Source organism: Babylonia areolata, chromosome 4 (assembly GCF_041734735.1).
Source record: "Babylonia areolata isolate BAREFJ2019XMU chromosome 4, ASM4173473v1, whole genome shotgun sequence".
In the NCBI taxonomy this organism is placed as follows: domain Eukaryota; kingdom Metazoa; phylum Mollusca; class Gastropoda; order Neogastropoda; family Buccinidae; genus Babylonia; species Babylonia areolata.
In genome coordinates this window covers 30,537,325-30,562,299 of record NC_134879.1, presented here as the reverse complement: position 1 = coordinate 30,562,299, position 24,975 = coordinate 30,537,325, and the positions used below count along the sequence as shown (strand labels likewise).

Genomic DNA, 24,975 nt, shown 5'->3' with positions numbered 1-24,975 from the left:
TTAGCGTTTCCGGTTGGTGGCAGACAACATTGTGTTTTAGAAGAAACTGAAAGAAGAAAGTGATGCAGCATCTTGTTGGTCTCTAGTTTTACAAGTCTTTACAGCGTCTTTTTGGGTTTGTTATCCATGAGGCTTACGTTGACGCTTGATTTATAAAATCTGTTGTGAATATCGAATGGGAAAAACTCGTCAGCTATCATCACATCACATGACAAATCGAATCTGATACGAGACAGCCACAAGACTGCGATGAGACTGGCGAATAAATCTTTATTTCAACACTAAAAACTTCCGTTCTTGCTTATATTCTTTAAGATGAGTCCAAAGGCATCAGTGTCCCTTTCTGAAGAATAATGTTTTAGTTATGCTTACATAGGTGTTGAATTGTAACTTTGTAAAGGAAAGGACTAACAATTTTGCACTTGTGGTTCTGAGATAGATCTATCTTCACTGTCACAGAGACAGACCCCATCCAGAGTAAAGAAGATGGATTTGTTTTCTTTGACTTTCATCATTTGTATTTTGTGTATTATTCTCTTATTATCTCTGCGATATCTCTCACTGCTCCGATGGTTTAGTGGGCAAGCCTATGTTCTGAGTAAGGTAAGTAATTTACCATTTAAAGGTTCCCCCCCCCCCCGCACTCTCTCTCTCTCTCTCTCTCTCTCTCTCCCGGAGTCTCTTTATTTTTCTCTCTTGCAAACACAGTATTCTCTGTATAATCCAATTTCTAAAGTCTATGTTTGAATTTTTTGTTGTTGTTGTTGTTTGTTTTTTTGTTTTGTTTTGTTTGTTTGTTTGTTTGATGGCATTTTGCAAAAGGGTGGGTCATTTTGGATCAGACTCAGAAGGTGGGTGAAGTGAATGTTCCTCAGTTTTATGAGAACTCAGCCCTTTGACTTAATCTTTTCCTGGTTGTAGGTCAGTATCATGATGTGCTGTCTGTATTATTAGCTCAGAAGTGAATCTGTTCCCAGTTACATATGCATGAATGATGCCTTTGCATGAACCCACAATGAAATTGAAAGTAGAAGTTGTAATTAAACTTGGGTCACCAGGAAATCAGAGCACAAAGAATGTCAGAAAATATGAAGATATTCAGAGATTTTTTCTTTATTTCATAACCATCAATAAGAAATATATATACTATATAAAATTGTTTTGTTTTGCTGTTGAATGATGCAGTGAAGATCCAGTTTGGTTTGAGAATGTAGACATAAGTATTTAGTTAAAATTTTATTTCATGATACATACTGGTGCCAACCAGGCTGGAGAGTACCACAGACACACTGGCATGCATACATTCACATACAGTTTGCAGATTTATGGCGGATGCCAATACTGATACTTTAGCAAGTGAAGGGTGGAGGAAAAAATACTTAGTTATTCTTTTTTCAGAATAATAGTTTTTGATTGTTTGTTGTTTTACAGAAACAGGAAAGTTTCAACATCCTTGAGGTTCTGGAGCTCTTCAAGAATGCTAAGGTATAGTGTTGATCATTGCATTTTGATCATATTTTGTGATTGAAAAAATAATATTCTCAATTCTGTCACTGAGTATTTTGAATCGAAGAGGTTTTTTCCCCCCAGTACCTTGAGTAAAGGAACTGAAGTGAGACTGAGAGGGTGAGAAAATGAAGAGCAACAGATTGATAAGAAAGATTGGGGAAAGAGAGAGAGGGGTTGAGTGGTGTGGAGGAGAGGGAGGTAGGAGTGGAGAATGGTTATTGGAAAGTGGAAGAAGGGCAAACAAAAATATACTGCTTCTGCTGTTACTACTATACAGCGTGTTCTAAAATATACAATTTTTCTTTGTGTGTATGGCAAGTTACACTTTCTTTTTTCTTTCTTTTTAGTGAGTTATGTTTTCTAGGTTTCTTTTTTTGTGTGTGTATACGTGTGTTTGTGTATGGTTAGTTAAATTTTGTTTTTTTCAAAATAACTTTTTCTTAGAAAATAAAAACACTTTCATTTTCCTATCTACATTTTATAATCAACTTAGTTCTGCTGATGGAACTTGTCAGCGATTGAGGCAGTGATTGAGTGAACAACATCTTTGTTATGATCATAATGAAATAGATAATGTTAGTCTGTATGCAGGAACAAGGTGTGTTTGAGAGAAAATATATATGCACAGCCACAGGCATGCAAATGGATCTAGATCCAGTGTAGGATTTTTATTGAAGTGCCACACACAGTGAAGAGGGGGTATCCCACTGTTTGGGCAGCCATTCCCCGTGTCCTACCAGAAGGGTTGGAAGATACACAGCTTCATCCATGGTCACCGCGTGTGGTTCCACTTCCTGACTTTCAGCCGTGCCTCGCACAGCACCCAGAGCTTGGCGTCCAACAATGGTGCCTCCAGCGCCCCCTGTATCAAGGTGTTCGCAACCTTTGACAGGATCAGGGCATCGACACAGGTGGGTTTGGGTGGTGGTTCTGTCTGTGTGGGGGAAAGGGTGTGTTGTAAAAGTGTGTGTGTATGTGTGTGTGTGTGTGAGACTGAGAGAGACAGACTAGAGTGTGAGCATGTTTGTGTGAGCATGTTTGTGTGTGTGTGTGTGTGTGTGTGTGTGTGTGTGTGTGTGTGTGTGTGATTGAATGATTGAAAGAATGACAGAGTGTACAGGTACAATTTTTTTAGGGGGGTCTGGGGGGGATGATTACAGAATGACAGCGTTTAAATTTGATATGTGAAAAAGGAAACAATTCGAGTGTGTGTGTGTGTGTGCTCAGGTGTGAGGGCAAATGGGGAAATAATGTTTGCACATGTAAATAAAAATATAATATACTGTGTTTTCTTTGGAGAGAATGTTCATGATGAAGATATAATTATTTACAGAGATGTGTGTTTGACTTTGAGGTAGTTGTAGCAATCCATGTTGCTTTCATTTATTCTTTTTCATGAATTTTGTGATTTATGTTTTGTTTTGTTTCTTCTGCGATTCCAGTCATTGCTGCAGCTGATCAAAGACTCCTCACTGAGCTGTGAGTGGAAGCCTGGTGTGATTGCTGCTCGCAGTGTGCATGAGTTGCCGTCCTCGGAGGTCAACGGTCGCAGCAAGGGCATGACCTCCCTGCCGGTGCTGAACGACTTTGTGCGCATAGAGCGTGTGAAGCCGTCCAGATACTACTGGCCCTGGCAGAGAAACAACAGTGCCAACATTTTCACACACACTGTCATTGAAGACTATAAAAGGTAAGGGAGAACATTCTTGTGGTTGATGCACCTGGAAAACATTGGGGGAATGAAACTGGTTATACACATGAAAAAATCAACAACAACCTACCAGTGGAAATGGGTTCTTGCACACCTGGGCACTGAAGTCCATGAATATGAAAGTAGTAATGATTTAAGGCATGGGTGGGGTGGGGAAGATAATGGATTTTCATCTAAAATCACAAATGTGGATAGACGTTAAGCAAAAGAACGAACGAACGTCCATGAATACCAGAGGAGAAACAAATATTGTAATATTATTATATAAATTGAGTCTGCCATTTGCTCTCAGTCTCAGTTTCTGAGTCTTTCTCTGTGTCTGTCTCTGTCTTCCTCTCTGTCTGTCTCTCTGCCGCTCTCATTTACTCTCACTCCCTCTCTCTGTGAAGCTGAACAGCTGTCTGTCTATGCCCAGGTACTGGCACAGGGAAGACAATGGCTGCAGCTGGCTACTACAGATGAACGAAGAAGATCAGTCACTGGTTTTCTTCCTTATCCAGCCAGTTGAAGGTAAGCGCTCCTTCTGTCTCTCTGTGTCAGTTATGAATTTAACATAAAATCTTCATTGAGTAGCAGAAAAAATACCCAACTTAAAAAAATCAATTAATGAAAATAGAATTAACATAAAAAGACCTAACTTATACAAAGGCTATAAGTATTTTGTATCTTCCAACAAGTAGACCACAGCAAAATGTATCATTCAATGCTTCATCACCAGTATTTGTGTGTGTGTGTATGTGTGTGTGTGTATAAATGTGTGTATATGTGTGTGTGTCCACAGACCCAGACCACAGTCTGTTGACGGTTGTGACCTGGTCGGCCCCACAGTCTACTCCCATCATTCCGGCCGACGAAAGCCCCTCCGTCCTCCTCTCCTCCCTCAGCGAATACATCCAGTTGCGTCGCGTCAAGATGACGCCTCTGATCCACATCTCTCTCCCCCACCACCTCTCCACCACCACCTCCCCCATCAAAATCGCAGAGAAACCGAGCGCTGCTGGTCCCGCACAGCAGCAGGGCTCTCTCATCTCCCGCTTCCGACAGTTCGTCGATAAGCGTTCGTCAGGCAACACCAACAAGGACCTGACTTTGAAACCTGACGATTCGGACATGATCCGCCGATCGTCTTCCATCCTCCACTACCGCAGCTCAAGCGGGGGACTTTTGGCGAGGTCGGGGCTGGCCTCTGATCAGCCCCAGGTGATTCAGGAGGAGAACGAATCGGATTCCCAGGACTCGGAACAGTCCCCTGGTGACAGCATCCAAGCTCAGGCCGCAGAAAAGGGGGAGAGGGGTGGAGACAAGGGAGAGGGGGACAAGGAGGAGGAGGCGGGGGGTGGAGACGGGAAGCGGGGGGAGCTGCGGAGAGCATTCAGTGAAGGAGCAGCACGCCACAGTCCTTCTCTGCAGGCAGAGGTGTTACTTCCCAACAGCGAGGCTTCAGGTGTGTATCAGCTGAAAAGAATGTGCAAACAAAACCAGACACTTGTGTGTTTGTATGATGACTGCCTCACTTGTACAACGTAGAAAGAGGGAGGATGTGATAGGTATATTAGTTTTTGAGACTCAGAGAAAAAGAATTTAAGAGGTATTCTCAGTCAGGTGTATGTACCAGTGAAAATATATATTACAACCTGTTTAATAAAGGTATTCTGATCAGTAAATCAAGTGTATTTACCAGTGAAACTATGTATATTATGACCTGGTTAATAAAAGCACCCTTTCAGACTGTAATGGTCGAAAGACAGGCATAAACTTGCTGACAACAGTTTTAGTACAGTGATGAGTTTCAACCATCGCACACTGTCATATATATATGACACACACACAGTTACAATGAGAATACAGACCTATGCACACACACACTTAGTCAGGGCAAGAGACACACACAAAAGTGCATAATGATAATGCCGGTCACAGCTTGCAGGTAAGGAGGATTTGATTGCTGCTCCAGGGTTATACAAAGGTTACCTAAACATCTGTTACACACTCAAGTGTGTGTCATGGATCCCTCTGCCCCAGTTGCCCTTCCCTGTCCCCTTTCCTCATCACACTTACTGTGGCCTATGGCTTCTGTAGAATACGTCTTGTACACAAAACATGATATGTGGTAAATGATTGAGCTTTTTCTTGTCACCATTGAACTTGCACTCATGCACACACACAGACACACAGACACGCACAGACACACACACACAGACACACACACACGCACGCACGCATGCACGCACACACACACACCAGAGTTTACATAGATTCTTTAACTGTGAAATTGATTTTACATTTGATAATCATATGAAAGCAGACGTGACAAAGAGCAGACTCCCAAAACACAGAATCACGACCATTACACATTGAAGATAATGATAGTCTGGTCACTTGCTGAGGGGGATCAAGCCTTGTGTGACCATAAGGAAAGAACACACATCACAAGCAGAAGTACAGGTGTAGTATACATCAGTCATAAAAAGTTTTAGATTTTTTTTTTAATCCAGAAAACTACATTGCACACTGCAAGCAGAAATTTATATAAGTGCACAAGTGTAGTATACAATGCAGTACAATAAGTACAGTACAGTACAATACATACAATACAATGCAATACAATACAATACAATACAGTACTTCAGACATAAAGAGTTTCAACATGTTTTGTTATATTTTGGTTATCCAGAAAAACAGATCGCACGTTACAGAACCATGATCAACCAAGCTGCTGCTGATGTTATGGCTGAGGTAAGTGTTTGAGTTGCTGTTTGTCAGTATGTTATATAGATATACTTAGATAGATACATAGATAGATGTGTGTGTGGGTGTGTCTGTGTGAGAGAGAAAATGTGTATCTCTTTGGAGATGATGAAATTGACTGGACTTTCTAACTGCACATAATTGTTGTCTTTGGTTTCAGGCGCTGCGAGCGTCCAACATAGACCTGGAGACAACGGCCAGTGTTCAGGCAGAGGTGTCCAGTGGATGGATGTAGGTGACGCTTGGTGAATGTTTGGGGTTGGTTAAACATTAGTTGCGGGTTGGCATTGTTGAGAGGGCAAGGAGTAGAGGGCCCAGAGTGTTAGCGAATCGATTGCGATCGCGCCTTAATATTAGCGCGATCGCCCAATCGAGCTATGTAATTATGTGACCTGGTTGGAGACATAATTTGACAAAAAACCAGAACGCCAGAGAATCGACAGACAGACAGAAAATACGAAAAAAACTTAGCCATATGAAGAGCACAGGAACAGGAGTCATGATGGCTGCCAGAAAAAGAGGGCGCTAATCGGGGGGCAAAGGGAAGGTTACCTACTTCCGGGAGGTTATCGGCCATAGCTACTTTTGTTTTCTCCGCATAGGCAGATAGTAGTTTGCACAGGACAGGAATGTCAGACCCCTGCCGGAATCTGCACTAGTGGGTCACGGTTAAGTATGTTACTTAAACGTAATTTTAGATAGAAAATTTCCTTTCTTCATTAGTTCACATCATGTTTTTTTATGCTGGATGGTCATGTGTGATGGTTTGTGGTGGTTTGGTGTTAGTTCGTCATCAGTTCATATCATCTTTTTTTTCTGCTTGTTAAACTGTTGTTTTGAGTGAAATCGTTCCTTGCTCATCACTTCATATGTGGATTTTTTTAGGGTGTTGGAGGGAGAAGGAGGGGGGTTGTGATATGTGTTCCTTACTGAAATGATTGTCATTTTAATCATGCTTTCATTTATTTGTTTTGGGTTGGTTTAAAAGTTTAGGAATGTGTGTATGATTATGTTTCAGCAAATAACCCGCAGGGCTGATGATTAGCGTTGTGTGTGTGTGTATGTGTGTGTGTTTTTCAATGTTTTTATGTGTTAGTGAGTCTTGTCTGCATGTGTGCCTTGACATGTATATATATATATATATATATATGTGTGTGTGTGTGTGTGTGTGTGTTAGTGTTTGCTTGTTTGGCGATTTATCTGACCGGAACTAACAGGGTATGTATAGTCGTGTGCATCGTTTCAGATACATGAGCTTTGAGAACAACATTGTGATCCTGAAGAAAGTCCCTCCACATGGCTGCACTGTACAGAGGTGAGGCTCCATCCTGTACTGTACTCATCCCTTCTTTCTCTGATCTCTTCTGTCTTCTTGCTGTCTTTCTCTTGCTTTTTTTTGTTGTTGTTCTTTCTCTCTTCTGTTTTTTCATTCTTTTTTTATTGTTTTCTTTTTTCTTTTCTTTTTTTTTTTCAAAATGCATTTACAAATAGTCATTTACAGTAAAGTGAGATATCCCACACCAACATACACATGCACAGCCAAACACGCACACATAAGCACACACGCTCCCATACCCATGCATATGCGTACACACATGTACAACACACACACACATACATACTCACACTCACACACACACACACACACACACACACACACACACATTTGGAAATCTATCTCGGTCAAGTGGAATTCACTCACTTAAGAAATCAAATGAGCAGTGGACAAATTTTTGTGATGTAATGATAGCAGTGGGCCATTGTTTACTCTTTTTAATGCCTGTCACAAATTTTGATTTATGTTAGAGGAGTCCCATGACGGTTGAGTGGTTTTACATGTTTGATATCCTGTAGAAGACTGTGCTGTAGTTTAGGTGCTTTGTAAAGATCACTTATTTTCAGTATTTGTAAAGTGGTAGGTATAGAACCTGAGAGTATTGGTGATTCAAAGTTGTTTTGTTTTTTTCGTGCCTGACCAGTATTTCATTGTGCTGTAGTTTACAGTTCTTGCACAGTACATAGTTGGCAACATGGTTGTGTATAATGTTTGTACAGGTTAGTCTCAGTCACAGTTGTTAATGGTCATAAAATAGGTTGTTACCATTTGCTGTCATTTTTCCCTTTTGTTCTTTTTCCTGGCTGCAGCCTTATTCAGTAGTTGGTTTGCGCATTAATGCAGTTAACCTTTCACTGTTAGCAGTGCTTTGCACGGCACATGACTGTGCTTTGGGTGACATTGTCTACACAGCTACATCGGAAAGGGATTTATCCTTGCTCCACCCAAAATTGTCTGGGACGCTGTCAGGAATCCCCGCACACGCTTCACGTATGACGACACCTTAAAGGTGGGATAGTGTGTGATGTTTTTGTTTGTATTCATGTATGTGGGGGGTTGGTGTCTGTGTGTGTGTGTGTGAAGGTGTGGGTCTTTATGTTTGTAAGAATGAGTGTTTGTGTGTGTGTGTGTGTGTGTGTGTGTGTGTGTGTGTGTTTTAAAACAAATGACAAGTCTGTTCATTGTGTGAAATTCTCAATATTGATTCTTGATGATCATGGCAGCTAGAGATTTTAACTGTGATATGTAAGAATTATTCATTTGTAGAAGAAAAAAAAAATATATTGATGCATATTTGTCAAATACATGAATGTATGATTTATGTTTGTAGCGTTTGCTGACGTAAAAATTATTCATTTGTAAAAAAAGGATTATATCTGCTCTGATACATATTTGTTAAATACATGAATGTTTAATTTCTGCTTGTTGTGTTTTTTTAATTTGTGTGTGTGTGTGTGTGGAACATTGTGGACACAGTCATACAATATAACACATTATTCAACACAATAGATTTGTTTCATGTTGTCATGTATTCTTTTTGATGTAGATCCTTTCAAAATGATGATTTTTTTTCTTTCCTTCTCTTTTCAGAAAGTGGACATTGTGGATCAAGTTGCACCTGGAATAAAAATAGGTATGTCATAAACAAACAAACAAACAAAGTAAATAAGCAACAAGAAAAGGAGATACACACATGTAAAGAACTTGATGTTTTTGAATCTGTCTACATGATAGGGTATTCCACAGCTGTAAACAGTCCAAGATCATCTTTTTAGTGTAAGTCTGCAGTCTGAGTGCAGTGTTTGTGTGGCTTGAATTGCATCTCTAGGGTCATATTTTCACAACTATTTTAAAACCAATAGTCAGCCTGAGGTGATGGAGCGGTGTGTGTTTCAGTGTACCTGTAACAAGAGGTGTGTGTTTCAGTGTACCTGTACCAAGAGGTGTGTGTTTCAGTGTACCTGTACCAAGAGGTGTGTGTTTCAGTGTACCTGTACCAAGAGTTGATGGAGGAGGTCTGTGTTTCAGTGCACCTGTACCAAGAGGTGTGTGTTTCAGTGTACCTGCACCAAGAGTTATGTGTTTCAGTGTGCCTGTACCAAGAGGTGTGTGTTTCAGTGTACCTGTACCAAGAGGTGTGTGTTTCAGTGTACCTGTAACAAGAGGTGTGTGTTTCAGTGTACCTGTACCAAGAGGTGTGTGTTTCAGTGTACCTGTACCAAGAGGTGTGTGTTTCAGTGTACCTGTACCAAGAGGTACAGCAGCTGCTGCGGAAGGAGAGCTGTGACCTGTGCTGTCTGCAGGGGGAGAGGGTGGAGGGGTCCAAGTTTGTCCTGGCCTACACCTCCTTGGAACACCCCAAGGTGCCTCCGATTGAGGGCGTCATGCGGGGAAAGGTGAGCCCCGACCTGTCAAATTTGCCCTTCTGAAAAATGGGTATGGCTGCCTACATGGTGGATTTATAGTAACAGTTAGGCACATGAAGGCCCACTTGTACATGAGTGAATGTGGGAGTGGCAGTATAAGTGAACATAGGAGCTGCAGCCCACAGATGCAGAAGAAAGAGAACTGGTATCAAACTGCAGAGCATTAGTGTTTTACTGTGAAAGAAGATTTTGGGGGGGATTTTTTTTTAGTATGATAACCTGAAAAAAGACTGAAACCTGTATTGAAGGACATCAACATCTGAACACAAGACTCCTGCGTGCATGCGAGACATGTACCCTCATGGCATGTTTGGAAAGAAGAATTGAAGCCATGGAAATGAGGCATCATCTCAAGATACCAAACATCAGGTACACTGATCACATCACCAGTGAAGACATGTGCCAGACCATTAAGTACCATTTTGGACCATATGAAATTCTGCTCACAACAGTGAAGAAAAAGGAAATGATGTTGGTATGGCCATATAACAAGATCCTGTGACCTTGCTAAGACAGTTATCCAAGGAAGTGTTGAGGTAGGGGGTTGGGGGGGTGGGGGGGGGGCGTGACAGAAAAAAAGATGCACTGTCAGCAGTGCAGAACTGGATGGGAAACATTCATATAGACCCAGGCTTGGAGGATTATGGCGAACAATTTCTGTGCAGCGCCCTAATGACTCTCATGATAAGTTAAGGGGGTGAGGACAAGAAGAAGCAGCATGAAAATCATATAAATAAAACAATGTATACACCAGATCAACAATAAACCCAGACAACTGTATGCAGTCATCATTCCTATACAGCATGCCACAGGACACCCTGGGGCAACTGATTCCCCACAGAACAGTAAAAAAATGAATGGAAGCTGTCAGTTGAGGTGCATGCCAGTGAAGACTGTGTTTAATAATTTATTGAGAAAAAAGAAAAAAGTGGGAACAAAGAAGAAGAGGGAGGCCCCCCACAACAAAATGTGGGAACAAAAGAGGAGGCGCAACAATCCCCCCCTGTCCCCCCAAAAAACAATGTTCAATATATCTAAAGCACAAGGTGCAAGCACACACAATGATGGTTTGTCTCATTCACTCAGTGCCTGTGTGTTCGCAGATGGTGTCGAGTGGGTGGATTATAGAGCCGGTGCACAAGGACAAGAAGCTGTACTCGCTGGTCACCTACCTGATGCAGGTGGACTATGGCGCTGCCAAGCCGCCGTCGTCGGAGCGCCTGCCCTTCGAGGACATGATGAGCAGACACCCCATGAGCATCTCCTACCTGCAGCAGTACCTCAAACCCGCCGTTCAGCTCGCACGCCGCAAGTCAGAGCCTTTCATTAATGTATAGGGCTGAAGGGGAGCGGGAAGGGTGTGTGTGGAGGGTGGATAGGGGTGGGTCTTCGAGGACATTGTTAACATTCACACACACATAGATTCAACATATAGAGAACTCCTTGGAACACCTTACATTTAGTTTGGCATGGATTTGTTGGGGTTTTTTTGTGTTTTTTTTTCCCCTTTATTGGTGTGTCTATAAACCTTTCATTTACGGATTTCATGACAAATAAATATGATTCTGATTCTATAGATTCATGCTGTCCTGCACCAATAAAAAAAAGAGCAACACGACACGTGAGTAAATGAAGGTATAATCATCATGGAATGGGAAATTCAAACTGGCAGCTGTGCCATAATCATCTGGTCTTTCCCCTGCCCGCCCCAGTGTACATGCTCAAGACACTGAGCTGAACTTAGGGAATAATTAATGTAGGCTTACCATCACTTTCAAAAGTGTACTTTTATGATGGACACAACAGACATGGTGGTGTCTTTGAGAGGGATCACTGGTCCAGGCCGTCTGATTGTGGGTTCACAACTATAGAAGGCAGTTTCCTTATTGAATTCAGAGTCAAATGTTTGAATTTACTTCAGTAATAACATGATATCACATCACACCACCTTCCTTAGCAGAACTGATACAGGAAACTCAGCTGACTCATGGTCTTACCAATCCAAGACTTACCTGGATTGGTTTTGCTGATCTTGGTGGTGTGAAATCATTAAAATAAACAAGTAAGTTCAAACTTCTGATAGTGATCAAGGAAACTTTCTTCTATTTGTGAGAGGGATTTTTTTTTGTGTGTGTGTGTGTGTGTTTTTATAGTCCTTTCAGCGTGTGTATGATTGAATTTCATTTATCCTGCTATAAGCTGTGCAAGAGATTTTTTTAAACTGTTTGTATGCATGTTTGTCGATAATTGTGTGCATGTCAGTAAAGGATTGTATGCATGTTTGTCGATAATTGTGTGCATGTCTGTAAAGGATTGTATGCATGTTTGTCGATAATTGTGTGCATGTCAGTAAAGGATTGTATGCATGTTTGTCGATAATTGCATGTGTCCTTACAGATTTCTGCTTGCTTGCTTAGAGATGACTGTGTGCAGATTTAAAGTTAAGATATGTGCATGCTGGTAGAGTGTGGGGCCTGGTGGATATGAACTAGACTAGGAATGAAAACCCACTTGATTTTTACTCTCCCCTTCCACTAGACCTTGAAATAGTGGTCTGGGTGCTTGTCATTCGGAAAAGACAATGGAATGAGGTGAATGTGAAGCATGCATTTAGCTTAGCACATGGGGAAGAACCCACGGCAACAAAAAGATGTGGGTGATGAAGGTAAAAAAAAATATGGTTGTGACAAAAAGTAACACAATACAGTAGAGATGTGAGCATGTTTAAAGATAAAAAATGTACATGTTAAAAGACAAAAAGTGTGCATGCTTACAGAGAAATGTATGCTTTTTTTTTTTTTTTTTTTTTTTTTTTTTGAGAACTGTGTGCATGTTTATAGACCACTGCATGCATGTTTATAGATAAAATATGTGTGCACATTTAAAGATAAACATGTCTTTTTGAAAGGGCATTATTGTTAATCAACATTTCACACAGAGAAGTCTGTTGTGATAAAAAGAAATACAAAATCCAAAAACAAAATCCAACATTTAGGTTTATACGACGTGGGAAGATTTTGTGATATTTGTATCTCTTATTGTCCACCGTTAGTGTTTTGTATCTGAATCATCATTTTTTTGTTTTGTTTTTGTTTTTTGCTGTTTGTATTTACTAGAGCAATACTGTGTTGTCATCAGAACCATGTGAATATATGTCGTCAGAACCGTGTGAATGTATGTCATCAGAACCATGTGAATGTATTCTTCTTTTTTTTTCTTGGGCAGACTGCTTTTTTTCTTCTTTTTTTTGTACACAGCAGTAATGTACAACACAATTTTTGTTTTACAAACAGCAATAAACTTCTTTTTTTCTTTCAAATGAAGCATCCACATGGCATGAATTAATCTATGAATGTAGCCATTTCTTGTGCATGGTCTACTTTAGTTGCATTTGTGTGTGGTTTTATACATTTATATATTATTTATTATGTTTTACTGTTTTTTATATTCTCTTCTGTGACTGGGCAACTGTCTGACGAAAGAGATCACAACTGTTCCCATAGCTGCGTGAAGTCAGATTTGGTTGAGTGGATAGTGTGTACATTTTTTAAATATTATTTTTAAGTTGACAACATATGCTTTTAGTTCCATATTCAACATTAAATTTTGCCCCAAACATTTTCTTTGTTGAAACTTAAAAACAATTTTTCAGCCTCAATGGTTTAAAGAACAAGCAACAGAAAACAACAGTAACAAAAACTCTCCTTTGAAACTGATGATAAAGTACACATTGATTGCATATGATGTTGATATTACAAAGCTAAGTTCTGTGCAGTGCATGTATATGTCATTGTACCCATGTTTGCACAAATTTGTGACAGGGCCATTCTTTGTTCACCACCACCACCACCAACTATAAATCATGAAATGGTACAACAGTCCTTTCATTTCTGTTCTGGCCAGTACACCTTTTATGGCTTCATTGTTAGGGATTTTGTCACTGGTGTTTCTTTTCCCCTCACCTGTGTTTCTCGGAGACCAGTAGATTAAATGGCTAGAGCACCCCAGAGTCCAGGGGGTCCTTGGTTTGACTCTGTGCTGTCTGTACCTGGCTGCTCAAGTAGGGCCTGGGGACTTTTCCTGTCTCCCGTTTCAGGGCATGTGAAGACCTTACCTTGTCCCTGTCCTGTTGTGTGTGTTGCTTCATGCTTGCAGAAGATCAAATACCGGTGTGCCTTGTATGTACCATGGAAAAAAAATGTTATGTGTCTCTGCATTGACAGAGTCGATCAGGCGATGGACTTGTGATCCCGTGATCAGGGTTCAGCCTGGTGTTGTGACCTTGGGACAGGCATTTTACACTTCAGTTTTCCTGACTCCACCCAGGTGAAAGTGGGTACGTGGCTTTGGTTGGGGAAGACTGAAAATTGAAAATGGCAAAAGGAGCAGATTGGGCCTCCTGGCCTTTCTGTGCCAAGCCCCGGACAGTGTGAACATGATTCACTACCCCTGTGGTTGTATCAGGCTGAGGGATCTTTATTAACCTTTAATTTATTTGTGTCGGTACACTGCATAGTGATGGTGTGGGTGTCATTTTATTATTGTCATGGTGTGTGCGTGTGTTTATTTTGTCTGTGTTTCATATTAGTGTTGCAGTGTCAGCTTGTGTCCTGTTCATTATTTTGATGTGAATTTTACGAGAGCACTGATCCAAAATTTGAGCAACACTGTCTTAGACACATCCCTTATGTGGATGACATGTGACTCCCCGTTTTGTCAGTGGATGACATGTGACTCCCCGTTTGTCACTGGATGACATGTGACTCCCTGTTTGTCACTGGATGACATGTGACTCCCTGTTTCACCAGTGGATGACATGTGACTCCCTGTTTCACCAGTGGATGACATGTGACTCCCTGTTTTGTCAGTGGATGACATGTGATTCCCTGTTTGTCACTGGATGACATGTGACTCCCTGTTTCACCAGTGGATGTCATGTGACTCCCTGTTTCACCAGTGGATGACATGTGACTCCCTGTTTCACCAGTGGATGTCATGTGATTCCCTGTTTGTCACTGGATGACACGTGACTCTCTGTTTCACCAGTGGACGTCATGTGACTCCCTGTTTCACCAGTGGATGACATGTGACTCCCTGTTTCACCAGTGGATGACATGTGACTCCCTGTTTTGTCAGTGGATGACATGTGACTCCCTGTTTTGTCAGTGGATGACATGTGACTCCCTGTTTTGTCAGTGGATGACATGTGACTCCCTGTTTTGTCACTGGATGACATGTGACTCCCTGTTTTGTCAGTGGATGACATGTGACTCCCTGTTTTGTCAGTGGATGACATGTGACTCCCTGTTTCACCAGTGGATGACATGTGACTCCCTGTTTTGTCACTGGATGACATGTGATTCCCTGTTTTGTCACTGGATGACATGTGACTCCCTGTTTTGTCACTGGATGACATGTGACTCCCTGTTTCACCAGTGGATGTCATGTGACTCCCTGTTTTGTCACTGGATGACATGTGACTCCCTGTTTTTGTCAGTGGATGATACGTGACTCCCTGTTTGTCACTGGATGACATGTGACTCCCTGTTTCACCAGTGGATGTCATGTGACTCCCTGTTTCACCAATGGATGACATGTGACTCCCTGTTTTGTCAATGGATGACATGTGACTCCCTGTTTTGTCAGTGGATGACATGTGACTCCCTGTTTCACCAGTGGATGACATGTGACTCCCTGTTTTGTCAGTGGATGACATGTGACTCCCTGTTTTGTCAGTGGATGTCATGTGACTCCCTGTTTCACCAGTGGATGTCATGTGACTCCCTGTTTCACCAGTGGATGTCATGTGATTCCCTGTTTGTCACTGGATGACACGTGACTCTGTTTCACCAGTGGACGTCATGTGATTCCCTGTTTCACCAGTGGATGACATGTGAATGACATGTGACTCCCTGTTTTGTCAGTGGATGACATGTGACTCCCCGTTTTGTCACTGGATGACATGTGATTCCCTGTTTTGTCACTGGATGACATGTGACTCCCTGTTTCACCAGTGAATGTCATGTGACTCCCTGTTTCACCAATGGATGACATGTGACTCCCTGTTTTGTCAGTGGATGACATGTGACTCCCTGTTTTGTCACTGGATGACATGTGACTCCCTGTTTCACCAGTGGATGTCATGTGACTCCCTGTTTCACCAGTGGATGACATGTGACTCCCTGTTTCACCAGTGGATGACATGTGACTCCCTGTTTCACCAGTGGATGTCATGTGACTCCCTGTTTTGTCAGTGGATGACATGTGACTCCCTGTTTTGTCAGTGGATGACATGTGACTCCCTGTTTCACCAGTGGATGACATGTGACTCCCTGTTTTGTCAATGGATTACATGTGACTCCCTGTTTTGTCAGTGGATGACATGTGACTCCCTATTTCACAGTGGATGACATGTGACTCCCTGTTTTGTCAGTGGATGATATGTGACTCCCTGTTTTGTCAGTGGATGACATGTGACTCCCTGTTTCACCAGTGGATGACATGTGACTCCCTGTTTCACCAGTGGATGACATGTGACTCCCTGTTTCACCAGTGGATGACATGTGACTCCCTGTTTCACCAGTGGATGACATGTGACTCCCTGTTTCACCAGTGGATGACATGTGACTCCCTGTTTCACCAGTGGAGATGTGGCATTCTCAGTTTTAGGTGGGAACCATCCCGGGGTTGAAGTTTACCACTGTGATATGCCTCTGATGAGGTTTGAACTCTGACCATGCTGGTGTTACTCTGTGAAGTTAACCACTTTCCCATGACAGTAGTGTGTTTGTGTGTGTGTGTGTGTGTGTGTGTGTGTGTGTGTTTTAAATATTTTCAGATTACAGATGTAAGTGTGATTTTGATGTGAAAAAAAAAATGGATATATGTGTAAAAGTCAGATTTTATATGGAGGTGAAGACAAGTATGCTGTGTAACTGTCAGCTTTAAAACAAACAAATAATCGATGAAGGATGCATGCACACACGCACACGCACACACACACACACATACACATGTGCATACGATATGCATTCACATCTACTTATGCACACACACAGAACACAAAACAGAAAGTGCACAATTTTGTATTATAACACAGTTGTTGTTTTCAAGTTTTGGTTTTGGTTTTTTACCAGCCAGTTGTGTTTTGGGGAGTGTTTCCCTTTGTGTAAGTTTGCACGTCTCCAGTTTTGCTTGCACTGTTCTGTCTTGCAGACAGGTTCAGGCTTTCTGTGTATCAGTGTGGTGTGTATCTTTTTCATCATTTGTGATTCAAGACAACATGAAAATGAAATGAATTATGATTTCCTTTATCGTTTTAAGTTTTCAGCTTACTTGTAATCCAATGTAATTTCAAGGTTTTTTTTTACATGTGAAACAAATACGCCATAAGAGATTTGGTGTGAGAATGGTGTGAAAAGAAAAGAAATTATCAATGACATGCTTATCTTTAATGCTTCTTTAAAATTGTAGCCTGTGTTCCCTTTTCAGTATTAATCTGGGTGCATCGCGTTTGCCTTTTTATCTATCACTTGCTGACCAAAGCAGAGCATTGCTTGTTTTTCTTCATTTTATGTTCAGCAGTGTAGAGCTTGTTTCCCAAGTTGATGTGTGTTGTACAATAAATTATGAATTTTACATTATTCCTTTTCATCAACTCTCATTGCTCAGTAATTTGGGTTTTTTTTGTTTTCTTTTGTGTGTGTTTTTTTTGGTGTCAGAAATGAATTTCTTAACTCACTGTGTTTGAAGAATTGACAGTGGCATTTAACAGAAAGCACATCTGCTGCTGCTCTCTGCAATGTCATATGTGAACAGGAATTAAAAACAAACAAAAAAAGGCATTAGAATACTGTACAGCATTAGAATACTGTACAGCACAGTACATCTTTATTAAACCACAGTGGAAATTAAAGATTTCCCATTTGCATTATTTTTTATAGAGAAAGTATCAAGGTAAAATTCCACTTCATTACTCAGTGTTCAGTTAAAAGGCTCTTTTACCACTTCCATTGCTGTGCCTTATATGTCAATGTAGTGTACTGATAAACAAACAAAAAAAAAGTTTAACCAAGATGTTTGCCTTATGACGTGAACCATTTTGCTAAGCACACAGTCATGTTTGCTTTATGACATGAATTATTTTGCTATGCATGGTCGTGTTTGCCAAATGACATGAATAATTTTGCAATGCACACAGTCATGTTTGACTTGCGATGTGTATCATTATGCGATGCACAGTCGTGTTTGCCTTGTCATGGCTGTAGTGTCGTTTGTATTGTCTTCCTGTTTTTGCACTGAGCCTGACGCTTCTTAAGCACACTGCAAACTGGAATTGTTCCAGCCTGGGCTTACAGTTTCTCCGACATTATCAGGTTTCTGCTTGTCTTCTTGATCAGTGAGAAAGTTTGATTTATAGACTGGAAAGTCAAAAGAAAAAGCAAAGATCACAAAGGTGCAGTTTTTAATCAGTTTGCAGTGTTTATTCAAATATTTGCTGTCAATAGGTTGTTAAATTTATTGTTGGAAGGTTGTGCATGTGTATGGTGTATGATTGTATGGTGTCAGGATGCTTTAGCTGGTCGGGTGATTACTTTCCAAATGAAAAATTGCATATCTTGGTTCAACTTGTTTGTACATAATGCATATCTCTCTTTTGTTTACTTAGGATAGTTGTGTAACTGCTCCACATGGTCTTTCTTCTTCCTTTTCAGATATGTAGACAGCTTTCTTTTTTCTTCCCTACAACTTTTTCATCCATCAAATGTGTGAGATTATGTGACATTATTTGAGATTTTGTCAGTAATTCTGTGCCTTACTCCTTCACTTTGTTGATTTTTATTATTTCCTATCTGCCTCTCAGGTTGAACAAATGCATTCTTATTGATGATTTGGGGGGAGATTTGTGTGAGAAAATAGTTTTGAGTCTGCTCTGTTGCATTTTCTATTGTAACTTATACATACCAGTGTCTGGCGCAGCTAACGCCCGCTGGTACAGCACATTCCCAGGACTGTTCTATGCCTTTACTGCAGTGTCTGTGTGTTTGTCATGACCTTTCGGTCTTGTCATAAATGTCTCTTATTGTTCTGATGTAGTTCACAGTTTGAAAAAAAAAAAAAAAAAATCCTGGACAAACCAACACAGAATGGAAGCAAAACACTGATGTGGTGAAATAATGATCATAGGACTGAGCTTTGTGGTTCATTTCTTGCACATTGAAAGTCTGTTTGGAGAAAAACCAGATGCCTTCTGTTTCACATCTTAGTCATGTAACAGATGGATGCTTTGTTGCTGAATACATACATGTACATGACTGATACAAGATGCAGCTTGATAAGGTCAAAGTTCTGAAGAAAAAGGCATTTTTTTTAAAAATGCCAGGTTGTATGGTCATTATGAAGGGGCCATCACAGCTAGTGAAGAATGAATGAAGAAGTCTAATTCTTTAAATAAGATAGGATTGTGTATAAACATGATCACATTTTAAAGGGTTGTGTGGTTTGGCGACAAACATTTTTCTCTGACTTGCATCAAAATGAAAACCATTCCACTTTACATTAGAAGGCAGCATATTATCTATGCTTGGTTTTCGACTGAATCCGTGTCATCCATATGATTATTGTGAAAAAATGCTGATTTCTTTATAGCTCAGATGGTGCTGTAAGTTCAGTGATTGTTGCATACTAATCCTGTACCCTCTTCTTCCCCTTCCACTGCGGCCTGTAAGGACAAAAATGCCATTTGCATTTCATAAGTCAGATCCTTACTGATGTATGATTTCAGAAAGTGTTGATTTCTTTGAAATGATTCTTATCTTTTGCTGTAATACTGATAGTACATGCTGTGAGTCATTGCAATATATTTTTTCAACAGTCAAAGAAATTAAAAAGGGGGTACATAAAGAAACCAAACACAATTTATGATGGTTGAAATAATTTTACATTGGATCTTAAATGGTGATATTGTTTTTGCTTTTTGGATGTATCATAACAGCAATATAAAAAAAGTATTGATGGAATTTGTATTATTTTTGTTTTTCCAGCCAATGTCAGTTGGATAAGACATATTTAACAATGAAGTTTTATTCAGTGTGACAGTTTTTCTTGTCTTTTTTTCAGGTAGAGTTGCAGTTTTGACTTATTTAACTTAAAGGTTAAGTACTTGGACAGGTACTTTTGATATGGCACTGAAAAGATATTATGCCAGTCACAGAAGACTCCACAATAAGCTAATGTGTGTGTATGTTATGCATATATAAATATATCTGTGTGTGTGTGTGTTTAGTGTATTCTGTACATTAAAAAAAAAAAAAAAAAATTGTGAAATACCCACTTTCTTTTATGCTGAACTGCATCACAATACTCCCCCCCCCCCCCGCTTTTTATTTTATTTTATCATACAATCACATCAAAAATAGACTGGGATGTTCACATGAATGCAAATAAAGGATTTCTATTTCATTCTGTAAAACCTTTAGTCATCTCATATGGATTAGGTCATGGACTGTCTGTGTCTGAACATGTGTATTATTGTGGTGGTCAAATGTATTCATGATGTAGACAGATACTCTTTTAAAAATGAAATAAGAATCTGTTTCCTGACTGCAAAGTACAAGAAGAAAAACAGCAAGAAAAACTATGTTCCAGCCTGGTGATAGACATTACTGCAACAGTTTTATTTCAAGGATCTTCAAGTCCCACATGAATCAAATATATATATATATATATATATATATATATATATATATATATATATATATATATATATATATATGGGAATGAGCCCTGCTACATAAGTAATCCAAGAAGAGCAGAGACAAGAAAGAAAATAACATCTAAGTTTCAGCTTCAGAAACTTCCCAGGTGCTGCTTATATTAATAGATTTTATTTTATTTATTCATTTAATGGAGTGTTTGCCAAGAATGAAAAACTGTGGTGTGGAGTATTCAGATTTCAGAGTTCATTCAGGAAGTCAACATGCCAATGTATGTCATTACAAAGCTTTGACTTCAGTTCTTTTGAAATCTACACAGTTGATGGAAACACTGTTTTCTATGTATGTATGTATACACTCCTACACACTACAAAGCTTTGACTTCAGTTCTTTTGAAATCTACACAGTTGATGGAAACACTGTTTTCTATGTATGTATGTATACACTCTTACACACTACAAAGCTTTGACTTCAGTTCTTTTGAAATCTACACAGTTCATGGAAACACTGTTTTCTATGTATGTATGTATACACTCTTACACACACACACATTTGAATATTGGATCCATGTTTATTAGTATAAAAGAGTACAACTGAGATTATATGAATTATTTTTATATATACATATCCTTTTATCTATATATATCTATATATACACAAAGAGTAAGAATGCCACTCACCGGATCTTTCTCTCTCTCCCCCTCCCACCCCCCACACTCCCCTTCCATGCACACACACCATAACAACTCTTTGTATTGAGTCATTATGAATCAAACATCTTGACACCATACAGCCTTTCAAAAATCACTCACAACACTGAGGAAATAAACCAAATGCGTAAATATATAACATGTATATATAACCTTCGGAAATGCAAACATGTATGTTTCAAGTGAAGAAGGCAGAGGGGTATTCTGACCAGGAAACCACGTTACAAAGTACCAACAGGAGAGGTGTCACAAGAGGGCACCAGTCAGTCACCAGACCAAGACAACATGAACATTATTTTAAATCTGACTTGAAGCAAAGAATTCCACTGTAGAAGCAAAACCAGTAGGGTGTGTGAATATGTATACAGTAACATGTACATATATGTACATTCTTCAGGAAAACAAAAGAAAAATAGTCTTTTGAACGTTCTCAGAGGATGGAATCATTACATGAATTTATACATAACCACCATCCTATTCACCAGTCAATACATCATAGTCACAGCACATGTACTGATTGAACCAGAGTTTATTCATGTCCTCATAATCTTTTCCACTTTAATCCCTGTCCACAACACACACACACACACACACACACACACACACACACAAATCATCACCACCACCACCTCCACCAATGAAGGATTCATTATAGTTGTTCACAGTTCGAACTCCCACCCCCCATGCCACCGCCCCTCCCACCCCCCAACCCCCCACAAACCAAAATGAATTCCTTCCATCATAAAATGACTCGATTAACTTTCACTGTTTTGCAGCCTTTAAAACCACATGGTGTGCAGTCCTTCCATGTGAGGAGATTTGTCATGTCAACAGAGGCCAGGACTGGAACTAAGACACAAAGGGTTGTCAGTGCCCCTGCTCTCATAATGTATCAGTCCAGCATTGCCCTGTGGTTTGGGAGTTCCTGAAACCTCACCACTCTCTCTCTCTCCTCACCCTCCTTCTTTATGCACTGTTAAATCATGGCGACCTGTGCCTGACCAATGCTCAGGTGTCATTCATCTCATAAGAACTTTTTTTTGTGTTCCTACACATGTGTAAACAAGCAAAGGGAACTAACTTCTACAGTATTTCCGGATTTGTCCGCAAGTAATTCGGATGAAAAACAGTTTAAGTTTTTCCGTTTTTTCTGCATCAATATGGCATGGAAGCCTGTCATGGCTGTGAACTTCCTTGGGGCTCAAAGGGTTAAAACATCTGATACTATTTCAATTATTTACTCAGTCTTTTCTTTCTGTGGTTATGTGGGTGCATGTGTACCTCAAATATATTAACAGACCAGAGGTCTAACATTAAGTTCTTTGAGTCTCCACCCCTTTTCCCCTGCCCTGTCATGAAAATATATCAGTTGTTTATCTTTACCTGCTGTTACTTTGTACAATGTAAATGATAACACCTTTGTCTACATGATAGGAATAAAATTCTATTATGCTCAGAAAAAATGAAAGTACTAATCTTCATTCGTTACATTTGTTACCTAAATGTTTGGAAATTTTAAAGCACAATGTATAAAGGCCAGGTTTAATCAAAGTTTTACTCACATTTAAACATCAGGATGATATGATTTGTGAGTTTTTAAATACTGTTCACTAAACAAAACTGAACACCCAAGTCCTACTCCAGTAAACATGATGAAACGCAATCACGTGGAATAAGAAACAAAAAGCAACGAGAAAAAAACGTTAAGTATGGAATCTCTGTATCTCTCTCGATCTCTCATACACACACAAGACATATACTCCCACAGTGTTTAATTATAAAAGACAGGCAACAATGGGTCAGATGTATATATGCAGTTCATGGATGAAGCGTATGTCCCACACACACACACACACACACAACACACAAACACTGACAGCACATAATGTGACGTATACAAACTCAAACACACACTCACCCAACAACTACATTCTGTACAGTATGGCTGAAGTGAACTGACCATGGCTTTGTGCTGGAAACACAATCCATCAAGTATTGTGAGTATTGCAGGCAGAGGTACATGCTGAAACAGTCTGGTTTCTACTTTCCAATCCTAAATCTGATTCATTTTCAAAGACCATGGCAAAAAACTAAGCAATCTACGTTGATATGATCAGCACAACCACTCTGTTTTGAACACATTTGGAAACCTTAGCATTCATCGAACTCGTTCCAAACAATTTTAAATGAAGATCTTTTGCACTTCCTCTGTCCATTTGAACAACACACAAACGACCCCCCCCCCCCCCCCCTCCGGCCCTGCCCCCCATACCCCAGCCACCTCCAATAACCCTCTCACCAATGTTCCCTGCCCATTATATATAAAAGTTAGAGCACTATTTTGTACAAGTTAGTGACATGTACAGCTGCTGGACAAACCTCTGGCTCAAGGAGAATGCAGCACATTGAACACCACACTATTCATGAATTATCACATTTTACAGTCAAGTCTCTCATTTTCACACACTTGTGCTTGTACACACATTATATATATATATATATATATATAATGCAAACACCATTACACAGATGAATGTTTATGCACACTGAATCGACCCAATTTTCTGAGAACCTTTAGTTTTAAAAGTATTCTGAATAACTAAAAAAAAAGTATCAACCCACTGTTACTCAAGCCATATCTGCACGAGTTGCATACTGTATAAATACTGATCTGAAAAAGGACAGAGCTTGCAACACTCCTTGTCTCCTCACCACCTGATATGAATGCAAAATTACTATTTAAAAAACAACATAAAAAAAAGGGAGTGGAAGATGAAAGAACTTTGTATACACAACCCAAATCACAACACAAAATGCACAACCAGAAAAAAAATCAATAATTTATTCTAAAAAAATAAAACACACATGGAATGGGATTTGTCTTCCTTTCCAGACAACAATGGAAAGTGCTACCCACTCAGAGGCAGGGGCAGAGGGGGCCATTGCAAGTAAATGCACACATATTTTGAAGAGGGAAAAACATGTCAGAGTCACTGACTCCACAAAAAGTGGGTGTATCTTGGGAGTGTTATGCCATCACAACAGCACATTTATAAACCACTTGGCAGCAAAGCAAGGAAAAAAAAAAGTTCCGCACTTCCACCAAAGGAGATAATGTGGATCAGATAATATTAGCTAACCTTCGGAAATGCAAACATGAAAGTGTTATATTTCTATTTGAAAATGCTATTTCATTTTTATAAAGGAACAGTCAAGATATGCATTGCGCATAAGTGTTTTTATTTTGATTTAAATCATTTAGGGGAAAAATACATATGTGTATAAACTGAAATATAAAGCTTGTAGAAACTTGGTTATTGGCTATACTTTAATGCAGAAAATAATCTTAACATGCAAACACATATAATTGCAGTTTAGTTCTTTGTCTATAACATGGACTAACACAGTTACAGTTCTACTGGTCACGTACAAAATCAGATTTAAATGCAATTCTCTCTTCTGGTTTTTTGTTTGTTTGTTTTTTCGAATTTAGTGTACTGTTCATGTTTGACCTTACTGTCAATTATATCACAAAAAATATTTTAAAAAAACAAAAAAACAACTGTTTGCACCTGTTTCTTAGCCATTACTAACTAACACTGATTGCCCTTCATAACCATGTGTGTGTATGTACATATATGCTATCATCACAAAGCATTTCTTCATTGATCTATACTACCGGAAACCACAAGCATAACCAAGTTACCACAATGACCAAGTTTTCTTCTGGATAAAATGATGCTATAAAAGTATCGGTTCAAACAAACCAAAGCCCATAAAGCCATCATGTAAAAGAACCAATCCACACAAGTACAGCCAC

General features: G+C 39.7%; 1 protein-coding gene across 1 annotated transcript; it reads left to right on the top strand.

The window, feature by feature from the left end:
- The first annotated feature begins 11 nt into the window (after positions 1 to 11).
- LOC143281040 (uncharacterized) lies at positions 12 to 14,583 on the top strand. Its single transcript, XM_076585943.1, has 14 exons — positions 12 to 603; positions 1,432 to 1,485; positions 2,229 to 2,420; positions 2,952 to 3,199; positions 3,636 to 3,730; positions 4,002 to 4,664; positions 5,895 to 5,956; positions 6,129 to 6,199; positions 7,215 to 7,283; positions 8,217 to 8,313; positions 8,895 to 8,937; positions 9,543 to 9,700; positions 10,834 to 11,042; positions 11,308 to 14,583. The coding sequence occupies exons 1-14, from the start codon at positions 487 to 489 to the stop codon at positions 11,357 to 11,359; spliced, it is 2,130 nt and encodes a 709-aa protein (XP_076442058.1). The 5' UTR covers positions 12 to 486; the 3' UTR covers positions 11,360 to 14,583.
- Positions 14,584 to 24,975: the final 10,392 nt, after the last annotated feature.

Excerpts from the sequence above, each read along its gene's own strand:
- LOC143281040 (XM_076585943.1), top strand. The coding sequence starts at position 487 with ATGGATTTGTTTTCTTTGACTTTCATCATTTGTATTTTGTGTATTATT. Across the intron at positions 1,486-2,228 it reads AGCTCTTCAAGAATGCTAAG|CCATTCCCCGTGTCCTACCA; the intron begins GTATAGTGTTGA and ends CTGTTTGGGCAG. Across the intron at positions 11,043-11,307 it reads GTTCAGCTCGCACGCCGCAA|ATTCATGCTGTCCTGCACCA; the intron begins GTCAGAGCCTTT and ends CTGATTCTATAG.